General features: G+C 38.7%; 1 protein-coding gene across 12 annotated transcripts in view; it reads left to right on the top strand.

The window, feature by feature from the left end:
• Positions 1-25787, top strand: part of LOC147139770 (neurexin-1a-like) — a 217865-nt gene that overhangs the window by 160460 nt on the left and 31618 nt on the right. For all 12 annotated transcript variants that reach the window (XM_086045831.1, XM_086045829.1, XM_086045824.1 and 9 more), the window contains one exon: positions 22950-23121. In XM_086045831.1, coding sequence (XP_085901957.1) covers positions 22950-23121 — 172 coding nt within the window. The remainder of the gene's footprint in view (positions 1-22949; positions 23122-25787) is intronic.

Below are 25787 nucleotides of genomic sequence, written 5' to 3'. Positions count from 1 at the left end.
CCCAGACTTGTGTCAATTTCAACCCAAAAATTGGGTTATTCAGTTTTGACACAACTTTTAGGGTTAAACTAACACAACAAATTGGGTTATTCCGTTTCAAAAGATTACAATGTGTGTACTTACCAAAACAGTGTGATAAATGAAGAAATCAAAATGTCAAAAGTGTCGTTGACTTGACCACAATGCTGCGTGTGTAGACGTATGTCGGTGGCTGTCATGGCCGGCAGTCATACTTAATTAAAGTGTACATCTGGCACCCGTGTATGGGCTTCATTGATTTTTGACCCAAAATAAGACATTACTGGCATATAACCCAATATATAGTTAATTTGAACCAACAATTTGGTTAATTTATAAGAAATAACCCAGAATTTTGACCCAACACAAACAATCCAAAAATTGGGTTAATGAAATAACCCAACTGTTTTTAGAGTGCTCCCATATATTAAGTCATTTCTGTGTCCATTACAGGCTGTTATTTATATGGAAATGGATCTGGGATGTAACTGCTTTTGGGCGCCGAGTTTCCCCACTACGCTTATTTGGTCAATAGCAACACAAATCCACACGGCCAGTCAGTCAGTCATCTAGGCTGTGTATGTTTGCCTTTTAATCTATAAACATCCAGTCCATAAACTCACAAACTTTGTCAAACAAGTAATTTAATTGTCATTACAACTTCATGAAATTTTAATTGCTGCTGAAGACTACAAACAAATGAATGTCATAAGACAGGAACGTTTGACTCCATCAGTCGTAAAACAGATGGCAGACAAAGTTCTGTACCTCTCCAGGCAGTAATATCTGCTCTCTGTGGATAACTGAGTTAATCATGTATGACATGAACGCAACAAACATCCAAATGGTCTTTACAAAATGCACAGTTGCATACGTCTTGCGACTGTGTGTATGAATGTTGAAAGCTGTAAGGCTGACATTTTTTTCAAGTTATCTTTTATCCTCACTGGGAGGTTTTCAGATCACAGGGATGAGAGGAAGCAGGTGACGAGCAGTAGTGTACTACTCTCTGACTCTCTGTCATATTTCCCCATAAACAACCACTGGGGGCTAATCCTGTGACCATCTCTTTAATAAGGTCTGAAAGCAAAAATAACAAAAACATTCACAGACCAAAAAAATAAATAAAAATTGGGTGGGAATGACACAAAATGACAAAGTGGCACCGGGCTCCTTCAGTGTGTTTGCCTTTCATTACCGGTACCTTTCCCTGTGAGATAACTGATAGTGACCCAAAGACAATGAAAGAGTAAAAGGCACATGGTAAATTGAAGGCAGAAGAAAGAAAGTGTGAAGATGGTGTCAGGACTTAATTTATTAAAGTTGTGTGCAGGCACAGAGTGATGAGAACCAGATACCATGAAATGAAGTGGAAGAAGCGATTTCCAAAAGGATACAAATGTACACATTCATTACTGTCATTGTTTATTGAGTACTGACAGGTTGACGAGTACATCCTAGTCCTTTCTGACCATGTGTTGTTCATGTTGTACAACAAACATTCCAATTTAAATGTAATCCAGTCTAAATTCCAAGTCAAACATGATTTGCTCTCCGACACTGGCCAACCTCCAATTTGTTTGGATTTAGGTACTATTTTTCTCACAAGAAATAATGGAAATACAATTTACCCAATCCAGGGTCATCCTGTCATCACCATAAACCTCGTTGATTATTGACAATGTTTGACAGTTTTACGTTTCTTAAGAAGTGTTGTGAAAAAGACAAAAGCAAGGTTAACAGCTTTAAAAATGAAACATAGCTAAAATGAAAAAAAAAAAAAAATGTTACCTAAACCCTTATGACAAGTGACAGTGATGTTACATTCAGCGTAAATTTAAGGAGATTAATTAAAAAAAACAAAAAAAAAAACAAGCGTACTGTAGGAGCAACATGTTTTACCGTCTTTGCCCTTCCCATTTCCAGCTGTTCCCCCCTTCAAAAGGGTGAAGTTGCGAGAGTATTTTGCACCATATTTGTCATGCTTGAGCTCTGATCACTCAAGCACGTTATAAGACTTGGCTGGAATCATAAACTTGAGATCAGACCATTCAGTACATCTACATGCTACGATTTGAAGCCATGCTGTATTTGTTCTTTCAATTCCCTCAATATAGACACAAACACCATGGAATGGCTTAAATTACTGTGTTTATTGTTTACTTTCAGGTTGTTTTTTTTTCACACGCTTTAAAGCTGCTTGTATTGGCAGGGCCTCAATTACAGGACACAGTTTCCATGAAGCCTAACAGCCCATAAGGCTTTAAAGGAAGCAATATCCGTCCCCATGAAATCCTTATTTGTGGTGGTTCCATCGAGGGTGATGGGCTCTCATTCCATCCACCAATGTGGGCCTTGAATTTCCAGTGGATGCCCGAAATCAGTTATACTTGCCTGTGAAGGCACATCCTATGGCAGTGTGGGCATGCATGTGCAATGAACACTTGTGGGGTTGGGTGTGTGGGTGGATGTGGGGGTGGGTGTGTGTGTGTGAATGTGTGTAACAATGTGTGCGTATGTTGATGTGTGTCTCCATTTGTGTGTGTGTGTCAGTGAGTATGACCTGTTCAATAAACCTATCACAGGCTTCATAAAGAAAGCTGACATTTACAGCAAAGGACAAAGGTCAAGGATTCAGGGCTGATGAGATTATGATGGAGGGAAGCAGTTTTACCCCAAAGCCCTTCGATAAATGGGTAGAAATGTGTGAGGAAAAAATAGAAAAGGAAAGGAAAAATGAAATCTGCAGAATGTAGGTAGTGATAAAGGTAATCAATCAGATAAACAAAGCATTATAAATGTGAAAGTAAATAGCACGTGAAGATCGATTTAGTCGCTTAAAGTCTGGGGAGTGAATTGATCTAAAGTGATCACTTAAAACTGATTCATTATTCATCCATCACTTGTCAGACCAATGTGGACAGCAGTCTGATGTGTGTGTATCTCATTGAAACACTCAGGCTTGGATTTGGGAGACCGTTTCTGTCGACCCACACACACCGGACGGCGGCATCCTCATTAGGAGCAGCAATGACAGAAAATGCATCTCCTGAAAAGACTTCAAATAATAAAACATCATTTTGCTCTGCGTGTACTCTACAAATGTGAGACTATTCCCATTTCCAAAAAAACAAGGTTAACTAGAGATTTTGACGGACAATTTTAATGATGACATTACAATGAAGCGGAGGGACAAGCCTTTAGAACCCAAGTCTGTTTGGTCCAAAAGTGTTGCCAGTTTGGCAGCTTATTCATTTGATCAAACACTATGAAGCGACTTTCTCTCTCCCCGGTGTCAGGGTGCTTGCCTTTTGCTGTCATGTGTCATGTCTGGGAACTTTGAGGTTTTGCGTACGTTAAATTTAAGAACGAGAGTATGAAAATGAGTGAGAGTAAGAGACCCTCGTGTGTGCTTCCTTTGTGATATCTGGATGAGCAGTCATCCAGTGAGCTGCCTTGTGCACCCTCCATCCAGCGCAGTGAGATCCTGCTGCTGCTGCTGTTGTTGTGTTGGTCAATGTCGCTCTTCCCAAGCACCACAATTCACAGGGCGGCAGTAAGATGTTGGCAGACCATAATGGAAATGTCATCTTTTCAGATAAAAGATGGTGAGGTGTTTATGAGAGGGGGAGTAATGGAAGGTGTGTAGTAAGAGATCCATTTCCAATAGGTTCCGAAGCAGATTTAAGGCAGCTGAATGAAGATGGACGCTGTCATAGACAAACAGAAAAGCCAATATTCACTTAAAGCATCTTAGCAGTTTGTCAAATGCCCGTCAATAAAATGCTTTGTATTCCCACCTCAAATGCGGAAGCCACGAAATCAATCAAAAAGTTTTATTTGGTGAACTAAATCCCAGCATGCAGTGCGTGAATGCAGGTGTCTGTGTAAATTCAAACCATTGCACTGTAGTGGAGTTCTGATCCAGTTGGGAATGCGGTACGGTCAGACAAATTATTTTGCGCACATGAAACCCAACATTCTGAACTGTTAGTGTTCTGTTGCCATTTTATTATTTTTATTTTTATTTTTTTGCGTGGGGCTGTTGGTTGTTTGTGTTATAAACATACAGAATAATATCTACATATAAAAATCATAGGTGGTAAATTCCAGATTAAGACAGGTGGACTACTAATAAATATAACCTTTCTGGCAAGTGAACCTGGAAATTTGATCAAATTTGTTTTTCAGATGGGGGAATTTTACAAGTATGCTGGTCCTGCTGCATCCTGTATCAGAACCCCATTAAAATTTACAAATGGCCAACATTTAAATGATGAGAATACAAGTCAAAAAAAGAGCTACCATCATTTAAAACTCAATTGCAACCATTAAATGACAAAAGCAGAGGCACATTTTATGAACGAGATTTACTCACGATAAGGTTGAACTGAATATAGCTGCGTTTATATTGTGTGTATACTGTTTGAGCAACTCCCCCTCACAGTTATGTAATGAAATGTGGTGTAAAATAGTAGGTATGTGTTTTGATGGGGAAAAAAAATAATGCTAACAGTTGTGAAGCAGAGCACCATTCAAAAAAAGAATATCTACTCCTCCCTTCAATCGCAGGGTTTCATATTTATTTCTGTCACTGTGTCAGACCACAGGGAGCCTGAAAACGAGCAATGATATCAAGTCCAAATATTTGCCCTACAGCTCCCTGGTGGAAGGACGCTTGACATTTGAAGCAAGCTCGTGAAATTATGTTAGCAATACTGACTGAATAAACAAGCACAATCCGGTACATATTTACCATGTGGCAAATGTTTGTCCAATGTATTCTTCCAAAAGCCAATGTTATGTTGAACACAAAATGATTTAGTTGTATTAATTAGCTTTGATTAGCAAATCAGCCTTCATTTGACTCCATTTGCCTTCAAAGAACAAACAGTAATATTTTGCCAGGTCAATCCAAGCTTTTGTTATGGTGCACGTCCCAAATTACGTTGTTCTGATAACCGTTTTGAATAAATTAAAGTTTCTTATTTGTTTACAATGATCCAGTTACCCTCTATTTTGGTCAAGCAGTGTATTTATTGCTTCTAGTTGCTACCAATGACTTAAGTTAAAGAAAACATAGAATGGGTGTTTCAAAAGAAAGCTTTGTCTAAAACGGATTTTGATTTTGTTGAAAATTGTAAATAGATATACTGGATTCAATTATTGGCATAACTTCACAATCATCAACTATGGTTCTAAACACAGCTCTCAGATGGTCCATCAACTTCTGCTTATTTCAGCTTCTCTGCTCCAAATGCCATTATCCATCCCTGACTCGAATAACAAATGACAATAGCAGCGTTTACCTTGCACGTTGATCTTTGTGTTACATATTTATGGAATCTGTTTGACAGTTATGATGCTGTCAAGCAGACAGCTAGATGACATGAAGGGATTTTGCAGCATGGTTCTTTCTTTTGTTGTGGGGTTTGCCTTCTATTTACAAAGCCACCCTATCCTAGCTTAGTTCTTCGTTTAGTGTGAGTTTTCCTCCATACGGAAGCCTCCTCTGTTTCAACATTTTTGCATTTTGATCTGCTTAAAGGGCAAAAGGGCAAAGGGCTCTTCTCAGTTTCAAGTCGGTCAAAATCCAAATCATCTTTATTGTAAATATCCATCCAATAATCACTAGTCACCTTGCTCTGTGATGTGTGCAGACTGCTATAATCTCAGCGTAATAACCACAAGAGAATGTATCGCCTTACACTTCACACAAACTTGCTCCGTCACCCTGGCTTGAAGAGAAACTACTATTACAACCAATAGATAACACAGATCATTTAAATTTGAATCAGAGGTGTTTGTATGTGTCTGAAACATATTTTTGACACTAATTTAAAAAAATGTCTTTACTTTTTTCCAAGCACCCCAGGTTTCTGAGATATTTTCTTTTTTGTTGTTGTTTTTAGAACGATAAAAGCTTGTGCAGTGTGGGTTTTACCATACATTGTAAAGTATTGCTATGACATTTCAGAAAATAATCCACCTGTTGCTAAACCTAACCCATAATAACCCATAATATTGTTATTATTATTATTATTATTATTATTATTATTATTATTATTATTATTATTATTATTATTGTTATTAATTATAATTAATTATGAATCAACACAAAACAAAATCTTCGAGAAAACTTTACTTGCATCTCTGATTAAAAAAAAAATTTTTTCAAATGTTTGGAGTAGTGTAAATATTGTTTTTAATGAAAATCAATTTCCCTGCCCCCGCAATTCTGAACAGGAAAAATGGGTTAGAAAAAGTCCAGCTTGGACGTAAGGAATCATTTGCCATCCGGTTTTTACCCTCTGAGCTGAAAGAGGATGAATAAACGCCTTGACACTGAAACGAGACGATGAAATTCAAATCCATTACCATGATAAAGTGATTACATCACACACAGTGTGCATGTGTAGACTTGCCTTCGGCGTGGCTCTGTAGCACATGAAGTGCACCACTTGCACAATTCCCATACACACAAATACAAGCCCAAATAGACACAGCTATAAAACATCTATTAAGGCATCACACAAATTAAGCTTTGGTAGAGTTGGCTTGGATCTGCTTTAATATCCCTTCTGCTGTATATGTCAAGCCTTCCTGGCTAAAATACACCTGAGTGGCTCTGTTTATTTCTGCTTCTTGTCAGACTTGCATGCAGGGAGCCTGGCATGACCTGGCTTTTTAGTATGCATTCAGCAACTGCTTCCAGATGCTACACTCATTTTAGCCCTCTGACCCATCAATGGGGCAAAACTTACTTTTTAGCACACCCACCAATTACACACGCGCGCACACATCTGCATCCTCACAATGTACATTTGCACAAAATGCTCCTGACGCCACATGCATTGAATTGTGCTTATTGTTAGTCATTTCTTGTCATTTGTCATCAGGTTGACATTTATGTTAATGTGACCAAGTGTCCATTTAGTCAGTACAATACACTAATTTTCTCTGTGTACACCCTGATTTGAATCTGCAACCAAGAATTTCCAGGGTTTTCATTTTGAAACTAGATTATCCCCTAACAGCTTCTCTGAAAACAGGTCATTGCTCTGATTAGTGTGGAGAAACACCTCCAGGTTGCTTCCGAATCTTGGATTTCAACAGGTTTGGAAGTGCACGTGGCACTTCAACATACTTTCCCACAATATGTTTGTGGGATAGGTTACATCAAACCACCACTTACAGTACATTGAATACATTTGCTGGGCCTACAGCGTTGTGCAGCTTGATGTCCTCCATGTGCTTGCATATGTATATCTTTGTCAACAGCTGGAAGAAAGCGCCCCATTAGCTTAAGTCACAACTGCACTGAGAAATGCTCCCAGCTGCAAGGAGCTACAGCAGCCACGCTTTTCTTTCAGACGTGTTCTTCTCAGTTTTAGCTTTCTCGTTACGGCCTGGACAGCACATTGACGACAGAGCTGTCTTTGCGTGGAATTATTCGCAGGCACAGCATACTGTAGCAGGAGGAAACTTATGAATCTTTCATGAGGAGGAAAACATTCTTTCTCTTGAGGCATTGCTTATTATCATTTATCTGACGCCTGATAACAGCTATTTCATTTGAGGGGTACACAATTTCTGATAAGTTAGCAGCAAAACGAGTCAGGATTCTCGCTTCGGTATGTGATGAAAACACGTAATCAGCGAATTGTTTGTTTGTTTGTTCTCAAATGCCAACATACCACACTCCATAAAAAATTGCTTACTGAGTGGAGTTGGCTCTGTAGTGGTATTTTGTAACTTATAGCAAAGAATAGTCATTTCTCTTCATACAAAATTAACTTTTAACTTTCAAGCCGTATTCTTGTTTATGTCATCAACATATCATCTTATTAGCCTAGCTCAATGGTTATGGCTTTTTTTTACTTTGATATATATCCCAGTGGGTAGTATTATTCTGAGTTTTTTTCATAGCTTTATGTTTTGTTTTATCTCACGGATTTCTATTTTCTCACCTAAATACAATATGGATAAATATTTCATTGTCTAAAGCCTGGTCCACACGGCAGTATAAGTAGCCCAATTTTAGCCCCAATCCTCCCATCCCGACAATCGTGAGCATGCTCCGATTATCGTAATAGCTCCAAAGATAACCTTATCAGATATTCCTGACGTGTGCAGTGTATTCAGACTGATCTCAACTGCTCTGAAGGACGTCTGGGCCACTCCAATCTTAAATCGGGGATACTCAACATGTTGGATTGTTTTGGCCCGACGACTCACCGTGTGTGGTGCGCCCCAAGACAAACGAGCTCGCAGCCGGTTGACAGTGACATGCAGCCAATCAGAAAGCCGGTTGAAAAGGCGTGGACGAATCACAGTGGAGAGTCCAAAATCAAAACAGTCAATGGCGCAACAGAAAGTCCTTGCTTTGCTGTCTCCACTCCTTTGACCAACGCCTTTTCTTTTTATGTCGCCTTTTTGAGATTAAAACAAGTACAAACTATCACCACTGCCTCCTCTTTGTCCGCCATGCTTGTTTACTATGAAGTCATGTTTAATCTCGAGAGGTTTTGTAAGATTTTCCGTCTGACCTGGAAATGAAATTGTGAAATCGTTTATTGTGTGATGTGTTGAATTTGCTGTGTGTATGCACACCACACACTGTACATTCAAAACTTTTATACCCATGATTTTTTTAATTATAATGTGAGGGGGACAATTTTAAAATCTTGCCGTGTGAACCAGGTTTTACTAACAGGTATGTGTTTTTTCCCCCACTCGCGTTTGGATCCATTCCACTTTAGCTAAGTGTGTCTGTGGTTAGTATGTTAACGGTGCATTTTTACTGATCAAGCTATCCTCTTGATGGCTTCAAGGAAAGCACATGTTTGGTATTGGGCGCTGGCTGGGACTAGTCACACAGCAGAGGAAAAGGTAAAACTACTGAAGTACTAAAAATAGACTGGGTATAAAATCCTGTATCAATGTGAGGTCAGAAAAAATTGTATAAAAGTGAATGGGGAAAAACAAATTCATTCATAAATACTATGCCATCTAGTCACAAATGTATACCGTATTTTCTGGGATATAAGCCGCACCGTTATATAAACTGCACACACCCTATTTTTAGAACGTTTGGGGAAAATCTTAAATAAGCCGCACCTTTATATAAGCCGCACCTATCTATGTTGAAAACGTCTATATTTACTGCATTTACAGAACAATTATGAACTGTAAATGTACATGTATGTACCTGAGCACATTCTTTCCTAACAGTGCCTTTTAACACTGCAGCAACGTTGCCGATTAAAACAGAAGAGAACCAAGAGAAAATAAACAGTACTTATCTTCATTTCACTGCCGCTCCAGTTTGTCAGCTAATGTCCACCAGACTCCACCATTTATTGTTCTACTACATTCTACATATGCACCTGTCTCGTTTTATCTTAATAAAGTCAGCCAATCTAACACACGACGTGCTAATCAACAATAGCATTTCACATCGAAACAACAGAACAGACGTAACATCTGCCAATCGCATTCATGTGCACTTGAGGCACTAATGCAATAACCTAGTCTATGGCGCCCTTCGCCTGTTGAACTCCTCCACCTGCAGTCACATCCAGTTAATGGGAAACGTATTGTATCGAATTGTACTGTCATTCCGGTTAGAGCGCCCCGAGCGGTAGAAGAAAAATCCACAGAATAGCCGCACCGGACTATAAGCCGCATGGCTCAAAATCTAGGAAAAAAGTTGCGGCTTATAGTCCGGAAAATACGGTACATTTTGTCCAGCCAATTTTTATGGAGTTTTCTTTGAATGTAAAGATACAGAAGTGACGCTTGTTGTGTTTTCAACTTAATATTCTGCTCTTGTTGATGTTTCTGTTGTTGATGCTGAACAGAAACTAGATTGATATGACCCCGAAACGAGGCACAGCAGTGGAGCAACACCTTTTGAAAAAAAGATTAAGACGAGCCTGGAGTGCAAGAAACGCATCAATTCCCTCCAACTAACTGCTTGCTGGATCTGAATACTTGAGAGCGGTTGAGAGTTTGCACTGTGTATGCGCATTCATGGCCGTCGTGGGGAAGCGGGTAGAGTGGTGCGCTGCGTAAATAGAAATAGAGAGAAAGAGACTGGCGGCAGAAGCATGATGTATGCTTGGCTGGAGAGGTTAATAAAATTGAAGTTCTGTTATGATGAATAAGGAAGGGCTATAAAAGAGAATGTGCATCGTGAATCTCCTTGGTGAGAAGTACTGAACAGCCTGCTGAGCGCACCCATGGGACGACTTTTGATTTCAACAGCCCTCCCCAACACCCTGCATCGCACAGCAAAACGGGCCCAAAATCTCTTTGAATTGGACTGAAACAAAGATACGAGTCCTCCGTTCATTGCGCTAGAAAATGAGTAATACGGTGACGTGATTTTCCTCGGGAATGATTTGGACAATGAAACCACCAGTTCAGAAGGATTCTCTTCTAGTTATAGAACCTAATAGAACGGAACCCACATCATGGCTTTCCAGGAAATCAATATCATATATGGTATAGAGCGCTGTACATACAGCCCCTGTAACACCAAGGTCCTCATGAAAAGCGAACATTGTCGAACAAAGGGACTCCCTGGATACAGGTTTCTATATCAATCTTGATTTTTAGGAAATTTTAAGGCCTTTGCCTTCCTGTCTGTGTCTTGCATACAATACATTTCTCCTGCATTTTCATTTGTTACCTGTAGCTTGACTCTTACGGTGTAGTATTGGAATGACATTATGTCTAACGAGTTTCCTGTTGCTGGAAAGCAAGGCTGGTGAAAGGCAGAAAGAATGGCTCGGTCTTTGTAAGCGCAGGCATGGCAGCTGTTCATTTTTCGCCTGAGTTGCTTTGAGAAAACCTGCTTACCTTGCTGATGATAAATGCCTCCCTGCTCTCGCCTGTCTCCAGCAACATTTAAAAGCTGACAGCAGCACCACAACCTCAGGCCTTTAACTTCAGCCCGTCCATCCTCCTTCTGGTCAGCGGCTTCTTTAATAACAGGCTCACTATGCTAAAAGCTTACTTAGTCATATGCGTGGTTATGATTTAATGCTTATGTTTACTGACAGGTAAGACCTTTGTGACACTGGGATGCCCGGCAGATTATCACTGAGCCCTGATAGCATAGAGCTGTGGTTGAGCAATAGAGTAATAGCTTGTGATGGGCATGCATTCGGATGACTTATATCTATTTACTTTTGTAAGCAACCAGACATTGGACACAACATAATATTCGATGGTGTGCTGAGTCTGACTTCATTCTTTTGGCCCGAAGGTTTCCCTTCTAAACAGCTCCTGATGATAGCCTTGATGAATTGATTTTTTTTCCTTTCTTTACCCACAATGGAAGTCCACAATCTTTGTACTTTCCACCCTTCCTTTTCTATATTCAAGGTTTTCATCGTTTTCGCCCCGCTTGCGACACCTTCGTCCTCAAATACTCTCATTCACACAAATCATGTGTCTGCTTCTCCTTTTTTCCACCATCAGTCACTCAGGTGCTGGGGTGAGAGATTAATGACAGAAAAGTCATTGTCTGATTCTCTATTATCTAAACTGAACTGTCCCAGTTGGCTGTATTTTATCTTTAGGTGCCCAAGAGATGGCAGCTAGAATTTCAATAGATATATTACCGGAGAATAAGAAGGATTTCAGTGCTGAGGGCTGATGCTAAATGGAGCTGATGTGGCTATAAACAATGTAGTCATAGATCATATATATATATATATATATATATATATATATTTTTTTTTTTTTTTACTTTTTTACAGTTATCTTATAGTTTCTTTTCATCTTGTCCTCATGAGGATCTCTGGCGATCTGAAGCTAATCCCAACGGATTGGTCGCCAGCCATTCCGAGGGCCCTCCCAAAAAAGGCAGTGTGAATTGTTGTTGAATGTGAATTCTAATGCCTATGAAAAATTTTGAGTGTTCAAATAGCCCAACATGCTTGCGTTTGGAAGCCAAAGCAAAACCATGTAAGCATGGGCAGAACATCCACAGTTAATACGGTATACAACAATATACTTCATTATGTAAATTACACTATTATTCTAATAGATAGTAGAGAGGGCCCCAGCTGTTTTATGTTCTCAGAATGACGCTTACAGTCCCACACTTTGAGATCCCCCTTGTCATGTTGGCACTGATTTGCCATACACGTTGGATTTAGTTAACAATATCACGCAAACAAATTAAAAACACACATTTGTATACCTATCAAGTACAGTTTGTATTGGTGGACTCATTTGTACGAAACATGAAGACAAGAATTGAGACATGTTTTGATTTGTTTATAGAAAAGGATACAAAAGCCATTTTTGCTCATGTGTAAAACACAAAAGCGGTGCCACCTGTGATGATAATGTGTCGCACAGCGCTTATGAAAGAAATACCATAAGAGAGAGGTAATAATTAAAGTTAGTAGAAAAGCTGGATTCATCATATCAGTGCCCTTCTATGTGTACATATACATCAAGTACACTACAAACAACTGTACCTTTGCTCCAGGGTTACAACCAGTGATCTGTTTATTAATAAGATCAATAATGGAAGTTTATGATGAAAAATATCAACCAATTGGTTGCAATTCATTCGTATCATTCATAACCAATTCTATTTCCGTGTTTTAGTGCATACACATTACACCTCTGGCATCATAACAGAGAGACTTCTAAGGAGATAACCAAAGTTCAAACATTTCAACATATGAAGTGAATGTGCCACACGCCCTTTTGTTTCTAAAGTCACCAATAAGAAAAGAATGAAGAGGTAAAGAAAAACAAATGTAAAATGACATTGAAAAGTGTGGAAAGGGATTTGAACAGGAGGCAAAAATCAGGAGCAGGCAAAGTGAGGAGAGTAATAAATAGGACGTTAAAATCAAAGCAAAGTGAGAGAGCGCAAAGACTGGGTGGGAAGAGTAAGAGCCTCAGGCTGCGAGGCACCAGCCCAAGTATCATTGTCAATTAACTTTGCGACCTAGTAAAAATGTTCAGTCTATTTCAGACCATTAATGATGTGCATCATCAGTTCCAACTCACTTGGCCTGACACTAGTCTGCATCACATTAGTGTGCCCCCCCACAGTTCTTTTTTTTTTTTTTTTTTTCTACCACAGAGGAATATGCATGCAAAGGGTGACCTGTTCAAATCCTTCTTAACATGTTTGGAAATGATTGACATGATACTTTGCAATAACTGAAAATGGAAGAGGATTCCGGCTTGCAATTTATCACCCATTACAACTGTACTATAAAGGAGAGCAAAGTCTGCAAGAGGCGAGTACAGTAATTGCTTTTTTGAGGCAAGTTACCAAATGCTAAAAGTCAATTTTGTTGTTTGTGTGGTAGTTCGTTTTTGGGAAATCAAACTTCTTTATCTTCTGATTAGTCGTGTTTTAGGTGTTGTATTTTCATTTTGTGAAGTCCTTCAACAGTGTTGCCACCGTTACCTTGAAAAAGTACCTTAGTTTCGTTACTGATTATTTGATTTAAAAGTAACATAGTTACTTTATTGATGACTTGATTTTGAAAGTCAGTGATTATTACCCGACCTAGATACTGTATTCAATCTTAATGCAGTGAGTGTGGTGAACACCGCAGGATGGAAATTGGCATTGTTTCATTAGACTGGGATATTGCTAAAAATACAGCACTCTGAGGAGAGTGTTCTCCTCTTCCATCAATTCCGTTCTGATTAAGGCCACGGCCCTGCCTTAATAATCAATTTCCTCTCGTTAGTGCAAGTATAATTGGCATCCTCATTATGCACCAATTAAAATGTGTCAATAGCTCGTCTAGTTAACCATTCAATTGCTACAAGGTGCATGGTAATAAGGTCCAGTCAGTAATGATTAACAATGCATGAATATCAAATAATCAATTCTGTGGCCTGAGCAGCATCATGTTGAAAACCACAGCTGTGGCAATTATTCATTTTATGTATTTGCTTGTTTATTTTTGCAATGCTTCAGTCACTTATTTAAAGCAACCTGTAGTTGTTAGATCTTGAAAAATCTGCTTCAGTATAACACCAAAATAGACACCCCCAGCAATCTATCCTGCTGTTTGAAACTTGTTCTTTTCACATTGTTCATTTTTTTTCATGCTGTCAGCTTCTGAATGTAAAAGGAAATGAGAAGTAGAGTCAAGGCTATAGCAAAATGAAAGTACCTATAGGTCTATAACTTGGAGCCTGCATGCTGTCACCTTTCAGAGTGTTGATGTGGGCACTGGCAGGTTCTCAGTCTACTTCAGTTATCCTGGGCATGTGTTGCCTTGTGCCATCCAAATAATATACCATACTATTAAAATAAATGAGAAAAAAAAAGATCTTGACACCCAAAAGTAAAAATTTATTTGGTACTCTTAAATATGTGGATTTTTTTTTTTTTTCGGTTCAAGGTTTACTTCGCAGCTCTGGCAAAACGTGTCACCCTACTCTCCGTAGCCCTAACAAGGATTTTCTTTGACACTGCACTGTCACCCTGGCAGTGCAGAGGCGGGTGACGCATGCTTGTATGGTGTGTCAAGGGAAGCTGGCATGGTGTTGATGGCTGTTCACTCAGCTTGAGAAGCAAAAATGTGGCCTTCATTACCAACAAGGAAGTTACGCACACTTTAGCTTAGGTTTGTTTGTCTTCTAATTTGTAACATGAAGCTTTATTTTTTTAAACGTTGAATGGACATTTTTACAAGATTTTTTTTTTTTTATCTGTAAAGTGTATGCAGGGTCAGGAGACATAATATGGACTGATGTTTAAGGGTGGAATTTATCTGCAACACAGTGTGTTTGCAACCATCAGCACAATTATGGGTCAGGATTCTTCTAAAATAGGACCAGTGGACAGAGACAATCATACCTTATCTTTTTGGGGGCTCCATACAAATTTCTAGCTGGGAAAGATACGGCTACAAGCTGACAGGCGTGTTGCACACTGCCTAAAAAAGTCAAGGTCAATATTTCTTTCACCTAGGTAGCACAATTCTTATTGCCTACCCTTTCCAAAGCATGTAATTATACACGTATATTTGAGTTACACACTAAATTTTGGGAGAAAAATTACCTCTATTTACATACTGTTTTTGATATATGGAAGGCCTTGACTTGAATGAGGAGATGGATCTACAGTATGTTGTGCTTCTTCTCACATTGCGCAACCATCATCGACAATGTGCATAACGTATTGCTGGAAAATGGAAACTAATTGTATCCCTCTGCGACTTAAGGCAAAAAGCGGTTGAATATGTACACGGAAGTCCCGCCTCTGCATCCTTGATCATCCAATCACAAATGATTGACGTGGTAGCCTAATAAACGTCAAAACATTTTATTTAACCACACACAAAAAAATAAGATAAGTATAATTTCATTATGGGTCTGGAATGGATTAATTGCATTTTCATTCATTTCAATGGGAAACGTTACCTCAATTAATGAACGTTCCAAGTTACAAATGGGCTCATGAAGCCTATTAAGGATGTAACTTGAGTTTGCACCGCAGTTTTAAGTAAGCGGGACAGCACTCCCCCACAAGTTAGCTTATGATTTTTAATGGGTGAAAAGTTGTAGCATGTATAATATTAGGAAATAAGTATGTATAAACACAACTTTTGAGAGATGTTTTGTGTTTTTTGCCTGACATTTCATCTCACTTTTCACCACATAGTCTGCCTTGATTGATCCAATGCTGTATCTTAGCTTGCTGGCAGACGAGACTTGATCCTGAATTGCAAATACAGTGACTGATATATGCCTCACCTACTTCACACTCGCCAAATCCCTCCTTGTGACAGGCCTTGTTCAAAATGAAAATGGGACATTAGAGCAGCAAAAGCGAAGTTAAGACATGATCTATTTAATACCGTATATAGAAAAAACAGCCCTGCTATTCATTGTCTAGACAAATAGAAGATAAGCTTCGCTCCTCTGAGGTAAAGTACGGTCTGTTTCTTTCTCAAGATATTTTAAGTAGTCCTGCCATCAGGCAAATTGGATTTAAAGGATGAATTTGAGCTCCATGTTAGCAAAAAAAGTGGCCCACTTCAATAAAAAAAAGTAGAAGTAGGAGAAAAATAACCCTCCAAGGTGCATGAAGGAGAACTACAAATTCCAATTACTCGAAAACTGATGTGAAATGCTGGGATATTAGCATCAGCTGAGATTAATTAAATGACACTGATTAAGACTATTGCAAAACATGGCAAACCCCAGATACCATGCAGATATCCTAACTGTGCTCATTATGGAGATGACCTTCAAACAATTTGAGTGGATTCTGAAATTAAGTGCTCGGAAAAAAAAAAAAAAATCAACCTCTTCCATGACAGGCTCCACTGCCTGCCTAAAATCAGGGCAGGATAAGTGCTATGTATGGATGGATAGATGCTGTAGCTCTGAATGGGAGACAAGCGAACTTCAAATATACTGTATTTTCATAAAGCGGCATCTTGCTATTTAATTTTATTTGTTGCTGTGGACAGAAGATGAACACTGTTTTTCAATACTAGCAACATTATTTGTTTGTTTTTTCATACAAGATATATATATATATATATATATATATATAATAAGAATAAGTGGGTTAAAGGAAGTGATATTGATTTTTGGTTATCCAATAAAGAAGAAAGATTAGAGAGGTGAGATGAATTTAAGAGTTGCAGCTATTTTTTTTTTTCAGTGTCTCATCTTCAGCCTGACAAAAAAATAAAAAATAAGAATCAAATTGTTGAAGACTTAAAGATTACATCTTTTTTTTTTTAAAGGAAAAGTTAGGGTTCTAGGTTATAGCAAGTATCATTAACATAACACCAATGTTAACCATGTTTTTCATCTGAAATTGTGACTTTGGGTTATCAAGGCTCTCCATGCAACCCATTCTCAGACAGGAAGTTGTATTAAACCATTTAAAGACAACTGGTGTGTTGATATGGGGAAAATTAAGTGCCAGGATTTTTCAGTTAGCACAACTTTGAAAAAAATAAACATACTAGTCAATATAATATAATTCAATAAATGCTTAGAGCACAATTCTCTTCAGAAGACCTTGATAGTCTTGATATTTCATTGTACCCTGCAAAGATTCAAGACTGACTGAAGACAGAGTATATTCATCCATTATCTGCTGATTTTAGCGAGGGGCAAGCAGCTGTTATCATTAGCTGGTAGTTCAGCAGCTGTTCCTTGGCTTACTTTTATTTTATTTTTTTTTATTTTTTCTACTTTTTCAATATTGTTATTGTTATCTAGATGAAGTGCATTAAAAGTTGCCATTTGGAACATCCATGGTCTGACACCTTTGACAAGATAATTGAACTTGTAACGTAATCTCTTGAGGAGTTCAAACAGTGAACAAATCTAGCGGAACTGAGCTCAGCAGAACAAGCTAGCTCGAATTACATATTTATGAGCAGAGAGACCTGATTATCACAGGGTATCTCATGCAAAGCACGGACCTGGAATATCCAAGTCAGTGTATTTGATTCTAGAGTAGAACATATTCCTCTGTGATTTGTTTCATATATCCAAAGTCAACCGTGATTAGTATTATTACTAATTATTCATATTTAATATTGGCCTTTTAGGGTAGGTATAAAGCGAGCCAATATTACCCACATTGTTAACTCATTCAACCAGTTGCACTTTATCCCTCAGTATTTTGTTTCTCTTTGATCGTACTATGGTAGATTGGGGCGCATACTGTATACAGCTAAATGAGGCATGCTGGCATGCTCGGGGGTAAGGGGGAGGAAGTCCTGGTGGAGAGGACAGAGCTGAAGGTCGACTCACCCCGACTGCTCGCCAGCTGTCACAAGTGGACAGACAGCAGAATCACCTTAAACCTGAATTGATTTCTTTGAGTGAGACAGAATGAAATTTCAGATATATGTTGACCTCTCTTGATGGAATGTGTCACCGCAGAGCTGAAGATGGAGCCAACGAAAGGCTTATAAAATAGCAAATGTCATTTTAGGAAGAGATGAGCAGTTTCTGGCTTTTTTTCCTCCAACTTCTGTTATCGACTCTCTACTCGGAATACCTACTTTTTTTTATACTACATATTTGTGTATGGGGGCGGCACGGTGGTCGACTGGTAAGCACGTCCGACTCACAGTTCAGAGATCGTTCAGAGGTGTGGAGTTTATATGATCTCCCCGTGCCTGCGTGGGTTTTCTTCCGGGTACTCCGGTTTCGTCCCACATTCCAAAAACATGCTTGGTAGGTTAATTGGACACTCTAAATTGCCCCTGGGTGTGATTGCGAGTGTTTTTTTGTGTCTGTGTGCCCCCCTCTGTGGCTGGCAACCAATTCAGGGTGTCCCCCGCCTACTGCCCGAAGACTGCTGGGATAGGCTCCAGCACTCCCCGCGACCCTTGTGATGATAAGTGGTATAGATAATTGTGTATGTTCTTGCTACATCTCTTCGGTGATGCTGCATGATTTATACATCGTAAGCTTAAACTATAGGTAATAGTACATAAATCTGCTGCTATTCCCTTTGAATCCTCATTTAGGGATTTATTAATTTCAAGATACTCTAAAGATATTTGATGAAGCTCTCCTGCAAAAAAGGCGTTTGATAAAGTCTGCAAGCAATGGAAACAATTTCAAGCCAACTTCACAGATAATTAGGCACTTTAGCCGGTGGCTTTGATTTTGAAAGGAGCTGAGCTCACAGCAAATGCACTCTTACCTCAGCACACTGGAGATACCATCGCAATGAGACGAAGGTTTGGTTTGCATTTTCAGAACGTCAACCTCGCAAAACTACCCACCCTTTTACCATATGTGACACATGAGATGGAAACAGAAGATGTTTACAGTTTTATTGGAATTTCCCAGTTTTGTATGTGTCTGTTGGCAGGCCTCATTAAAACCGTCTTACCTTTAGACTGCATTTCGCATTTTTTTAAAGCCATTAGCCTTTAAACTACGATTATCTCACATTTATATTAGCATTAGTATCTTCTTTGCAAAATGACTATTTATTTTTTGCAGATAGTAATTATTTAATGGTTTTAACAGTTTAACTCTGTGCTTTCCTGAGTAAAGTTGTATAGTTGTCATATAAAGGAATTATGGCATAAATCTGAAACAGCAAATCTAATAGCAGACAAAAGCTTTTGCACAGTACTGTCATCACATGGACTCCACTTTTGTTTTTGTCAGTGGTCTTTGTGCATCTAAATGCATGAGGGGAGCTAGTTTGTTGATGCAGTTGCATGTTATGACGCCCTATTGAGACTTGATCCAGTGTGCCAACGTGATGTCTTAATCATATGCTCACCAGAATGCTGAAGAGTGATGAGCACATGCCCACATTTTTAGTGTTGCTTCATTGATTCAAAAAGTAAAAAAATGGCCATTATTATTATTATTATTATGTGGTATTGTGAAAGCTATGTGGCTTTTGGATGAAACAACAATACACATATAGGCTGGAAGTCTATGTCTCTGCGACAATATCTAAAACGTCCTCCTCCTGAATCATTGTTCATCAACCAATGCCATTGCCCAAACAAGTAAACCAAAACATTGAATATGCAGGCTTCAGTGGCTTGAAACACACAAGTATAGTATAATGTGTTTGCCGCAATCCGCATCACTGAGTCTTTCTGACATACTCTGGTTAATAACACATATGACTCTTCTGCTTCACTTATGAGCCTGGAATGTCTGTTTTCTAGAATCCCACTGTGTTTTAATTTTGAGATTTACTATGGATTTGCTGCTTTCTATGCATTCAATCTCAATGATGCATACATACATTCACAGTGTCATATGGAACATTTTCCTGTAGCTGTCATTGCTGAGGAATGGATGAATAACTGCATAATGTACAGTCCGTGGAGCAGAAATATATGCCGCAAAAAAGGGGGAGTCATTTTCTTGTGCCTAATTCTTCCATTAGCTCTGTAATTTCATTAACAAAGCTTAAAAGGGAGAAGCACAAGACTGTCAGGGGTAATTAAAAGATAAGGTGGAGAGAATGGCCTGCATGTCCTTGCTACACGAAGACATTTAGCCTCTGTAGTGAGATCATAATATTCTCTCAAGTCAGCCTGCTCATGTGCACATACATGAGATGCACACAAAGACGTACTTAAGGGATGCCAGAGGTTCTCCTCAGCCTGCCAACAGAGCCTCGGAGGCTCGTGCGGTGTAGAATGATGGGTCGCAGTCCTGTAGCGTTGGGCTATAAAATATGTCTAAATCACAGCCATGGTCATCATAAACGACTCATAAATGAGCACTGAGGTAGGCTATTCATATTTTGCAGGAATTGGGGCGAAGGGTCGACACCATGGCAATCTACATTTCTGTCTTTGCAGAGTGGGCAATAAAATGGGTCCAGTAAACAGTTTGTGGTTTAAATCTTGGGTTGTTTGACCTTTCACATCTATAACTTGGATGTGCATTAGCTTTAATAAAGAGTAGGATGCTTCTGCTATGCTTTTGTTGGCATCGGTGGAAGAAAGAAATGCTGCTACTCAAGCATTTGCTCTGCAGTGTCTGTTTTGCAGCTTTATTGCTACTAAAACAACTATGCCTATGGTTGTATAATGACTGCAGATGGGGACATTTAACAAGCGACTGACACCCCCAATATTACGGCAGCTACTCCACCCTCCAGCTGCGAGGATAAGAAGCATTAAGAAACAGAGGCGAGATTAGAGGAGAATGGTGGATCAACTTCATCAGTTAATTAAACTCTATTGCAGCTTGATGAGCAATTAATCAAGGCGCCATGAAGAATGTCAGGCAAGGATGAATTTTCTGGGTGTGCTATGTATGCGTCATACAGTATGCTCCCATGAGGCAGCACAAGTGAGCAGGCCTGAGTTTGCAGTATGGCCATGGTTTATATAAGCAGCTATCAATCACTCTGACATTAGCCCATGAGATACTAAACCCCCGGGATTGGGATCCTCTCAGCACGTGATGGAACTGCATGCTTACGTCCTACCAATTTGAAGAAATGTTGATTTTTTTTTTTTTTTTACATGATAGAAATAGGCAATGTGCCTGAAATAATGTACATGTTATGTGCAGGCCTCTGGAAGGACAGGTAGCAACAGTTACTTGTATTAATGGATGAATATTGACTCTAAATACATGTTGTGGGCAAAAGTTGAAGGTCAATTGAACTAAAAATGAAATATGAGTCGGTCATCCTTATCCAGATAGAGCATCTCCCACTTCTGGGAAGACTTTCAACAACAGATTTGATCATGTTTGGTGAGGTCAGAGGTTAACTAGCATGTGCTCCCTGTTCAAGTCCTCACCCTCAAGTGCTTATCTTTCATCTTAAAATCTGTCTCGATATCAGATGGTTTCTATTGTCTTTTTTTTTATGGTATGGACATTTAAGTTGTAAACCTTAACAAGGTCACGGAAAGACTTAAAAATAAATTGGATGGAGCTATTTAAAGCATGATTTTAATTTAGTTCATCCCTGAAGACTGTCGGTCACTAAGAGGCTCAGTATTAATGTGTCCAGATTTTGAAGGTCTCGTGTTGGTTTTATCTCTCGCAGATACATGTCTTGGACTAAATGTTTAAAACGTTAGTATGAGGGAGGGTGCTGCTCACTGCTGCTCACTGCACAGCTGCAGTCTCAGGGACGCTTCCTGAAGGGTTTTGGGGAGCAAATCACTCAACCTGACGCAAATTAACTCATAGGCAAGGTTTTACTGCCACATCAATGTCTGCCAATCGTCCTCCCACACTTCTCACACAGCCCCACAAGCATGACACGTGGCCTACTACATTAGATTTTGTGAATTATTTTTCCTCGAATGAGACAGTGAATCATACAAGTACTCCATCAGGTTAGGCAACCTGGACATGACCACAAATGCACAAAAAATTGAATTAATGATTTTGATTGTGCTCTCAACTCTGCCTTTTTAGAGAAGGTCGGAACTATCTTAACTCAAACGGAACAAGGACCAGGTTGTGTTGGAAAGCAGTTCATTATTTAATTTAAGAGCGTTATGGCAAGAGACTAAGATGCAGAGCAGTGTTGGCTGTGCTGACTGGATAATGACATGCAGAGTGCTGCAGTTCTACCACAGGTTTAGCTTCCAACCAGATGCTCATTTCATCGAATCTCCAAAGAGGCTTGCGCTTGCATACACACTCATTGAAAATTGATTAAGCAGTACATATTAACAACTTGGACCATAAATTGTTCAAGGGACTTGCCTCACATAGAGATCAGCAGGCTGAAGTCAAACATCAGTAAGACGTACTGTTCCTCTTAATCGTCAGCAGTTACGTTTGGGAATTGTAAAGCCATACGAAAAAAAGTTAAGAGAGTGCCCTATGAGTTTAAATGACAATGCAAGTATGAGATAAGGTATGCACTGCACTGTCAAAACACAACTTGTTTTATTTTGGGCTAAAACATTCATTTACATTGGCAGAACTTTAAAATATACATGATTCACATTTATGGCAACAGTGGTAGTTAACACAACAAAGCAGTAAAGTTGTTTGCTCCAAAACATATATATTATATATTTAATTTGGGGGTGCAATACAAGGGACAACAGTTCTGTAATCTCTTATTTCATTGTTGTGAAATGCGGGAAACAGCAAAACTTTAAATATTTAATTCAATATGTAATTCAATTAAACGTTTGTTGCCTTGAATTTTGAGTTGGCCAAATTTTTTTTTTTCAGTGCACGGTTATTCATTCTATTAATTACCCATTTACAATACAGTTATTTGTGTGGAATTGATTATTGATTAATCAAGTTTTGAAGCCATTGGGGCAAATTGGAGCACAGCATGATGATGATATATATAATGAAGTCTCAGTCATTATAAGTATTAAGTATGTAAGTCAATTAAAAGGCCATTTTGAAATGAAAAAAAACAACAACTCTCTAACCTGTTGCATTTTGTGTTCTTCTTGTTCCAGGAAAGAGGAAACATTGCTGTTGTGTTTAATGTTGGAACGGATGACATTAACATAGAAGAGACATCAAAGTTTGTAAACGACGGAAAGTACCATATAGTCAAGTTTACAAGGAGTGGGGGTAATGCCACTCTCCAGTTGGACGATCTACCCGTCATTGAGCGCTACCCCCAAGGTGAGTGACCCACTCTCCCTTGAGTAGCATGTATTTGCTAATTGACTAAAATAAGATCAAACAACTGATTTCGAACTGCACTTGTTATGATTATGTAATCTTGTTGGTTATTCTCTTTCCAGCAGCTGTGTAGAATAATACCAGTGTTTTCATACATGCTTTAATCTCATTGTGCATATCAATGTTTCTTAACATTGTTTTGTTTTCTTACCAAATACAACTTTTCCCAAACGCCGCCCACGCTGTCGACAGTGTAATTAATACATTGTGTAGATTAAAATATCCCTACATGCTACACTTAGTGTGTTACCAATGCTTAAATCTTAATTGAGAGTTAATAGTGCAACAGTAAAATTAAATGAAATTGAATTACATGTATATAGTTGCTGAACCTGTTGTGTGTTTTTGACATAATATGAATGGATTCCTTGGCTAAGGAAGGACCCAGCAACACTGGTATTTTTCTGTGCAATCTCTACATGTCAATGATGTGAATGCATTGATTGTAAATGTATAGAAATGTCACAGTGGTTATTATTGTACTATATGAACTGCATAAGTCCTTGACAAAAGCTACTGTGGATAAATGAATGTCAAACATCGAGTGTGCTCCAACTTACAGGACATACATCTTGATGTTCCACTTCTAAATATTAATTAAAATAAGTACACCTGAAGAGTGTGCTGTCCAGCTCCAAATCAAGATCATATGTTTGAGTCTGAGCGTGAATTAAATGTCTGGGCAGTAGGACAAATGTTGTTGTTTTTTTCAGAATGTTTACTGACCTTTTAGCGATGACTGCAGCATCCATCCAAAAGTAAGATGGTCAAATGTTCTCAATCCATCCTGCTCGCCTCGGGTAAAACATGGACAGTAATACTTTTGACATGTTGCAGACGGGGGAGAAAGCACGGTAGGGTTAATAGTCAGTCCTGGAGCAGCAAACAAGCAGACAGTGCTCATGAAAGAAAGAAGCTGGTTAAAGCAACTTTGTCTGCCGGTTTTGTTACTTAAGAATGATCTATGTGTCAACCTTATCTTGCTGTAGCTGTAGCTCAATGTGTAATGACTCTGTTGTCAATCACGGACATTGGTGTTTTCTATAATACAATGCTGTTAATTATCCATCCCTTTTATCAAGGGAGCCTCTGAGGTTGAATACAATCTGTTCTGGAATGCTAGACAATGTCCGAGTGATTGGGATTTTGAAACCAGTTTTCCCAAAGGAAATAGTGGGTTATAACATAATACACAAGTGAAAATAAGTAATACAGCTGGTAATATTAAGAAAATAAATAAACAAAATAGAGATGGTCAAGACCACTTTTATCAGACCGATACGAGTACTCAACTCTTGAGTACTCATCAATACTGATACGTAGTAACCGATACCACTAGTACTTTTCAAACCATCTTTATTGAAGTAAACCAATGACGAATAATTTCAAAGAAAGACCAATATATTCCAATATAGATGTATGGTATTTTACAAAAGCGCTTCGACTGCCGAACAACTGAAATGTGTTAGTTTAACACATTTTAATAATGTGCAACAAAAAAGCAAGTACCTTTTTTTACAGTGTAACGGCCCAGCACAGCAACGATCCCATCAAAGGTAATACATGTACTATGAAAATAGGTCATAATTCTGTCAGTCTCAATCAATTTTCATGAAGTTTACTTCTTTGTCAACACCAAAATGTGTGTTGTCAATACAGAACATGCATCCTTGTTGTTTTTTCTTTTTGTGACATCCACAATCATGGAACGCGGCAACACTTTGCCCGTACGAGCTTTAACATCGCCGTAGGCACAGGCATGTATATCAAACCTATTGTTTATATCTAGCATAATGACGGTAAAGCGAATAAGTGCATAAAATGCATTGCATGGCGCAATACATTTAAGCAACAAAGTTATAAGGGCGTTAATTCTTGTCACATACATGTGTTTGTTTTATAGTAGTTGAATGTGTGTCATATTTAACTGTCACATTTGTTTGATTGATGTTTTTTTTTTAAACAAACCGTAAATTTAGTTTGTGTTCAAAACAGTGACATTCAGGTAAATTCCTACTAAGCACTCAAATAAAAGTTATGAAGATATACATACTTACAGAAATTGCATCATAATGGGTACATGAGAGGGTAGACAGTTACATAGCCGTACACGCCGTCGTGAGTACATGATACCTTCAAATAAGGCCGGTATCTGCCCGATACGATACCTAATATCGGTACTCGCCCATCCCAGTACTAGTTGAGGCTGCCCCTTCTTTTCGAATAATTGTAGCAAACACAAAGAATTCACTTCAAAATAATTGGTTCTGAACATCAACATTCCGAATTACGCAACATTTGGGGCAATCACATTTCGAGGTCCCACTGTGGTCCAAATGTGTTGTAATCAACTGAAAAGTATTTTTAGAAATGTTTACCCAAGTGTGTTGAAACATGCCCCTTACCAATGTTTCTTTGTTTTTTTAATTCCGACGTTAGGAGGTTTATTGCACACTAAGCACATCCAATTACAATTACTGTACAATTTCTCCCCTTTACCTCCAGCACACAAAGCCATTATTCACTTAGCCCGCCTTTCGTTTGACAAGTATCTATGTATGGCGCTAATACACTCATAATAGTAGCCCTTGGCCTTGGCCACTCAC

This window comes from Filicampus tigris, chromosome 11 (assembly GCF_054856515.1).
Source record: "Filicampus tigris isolate MCC_2025a chromosome 11, RoL_Ftig_1.0, whole genome shotgun sequence".
Taxonomy (NCBI): domain Eukaryota; kingdom Metazoa; phylum Chordata; class Actinopteri; order Syngnathiformes; family Syngnathidae; genus Filicampus; species Filicampus tigris.
This window is presented reverse-complemented; position numbering and strand designations above follow the sequence as displayed.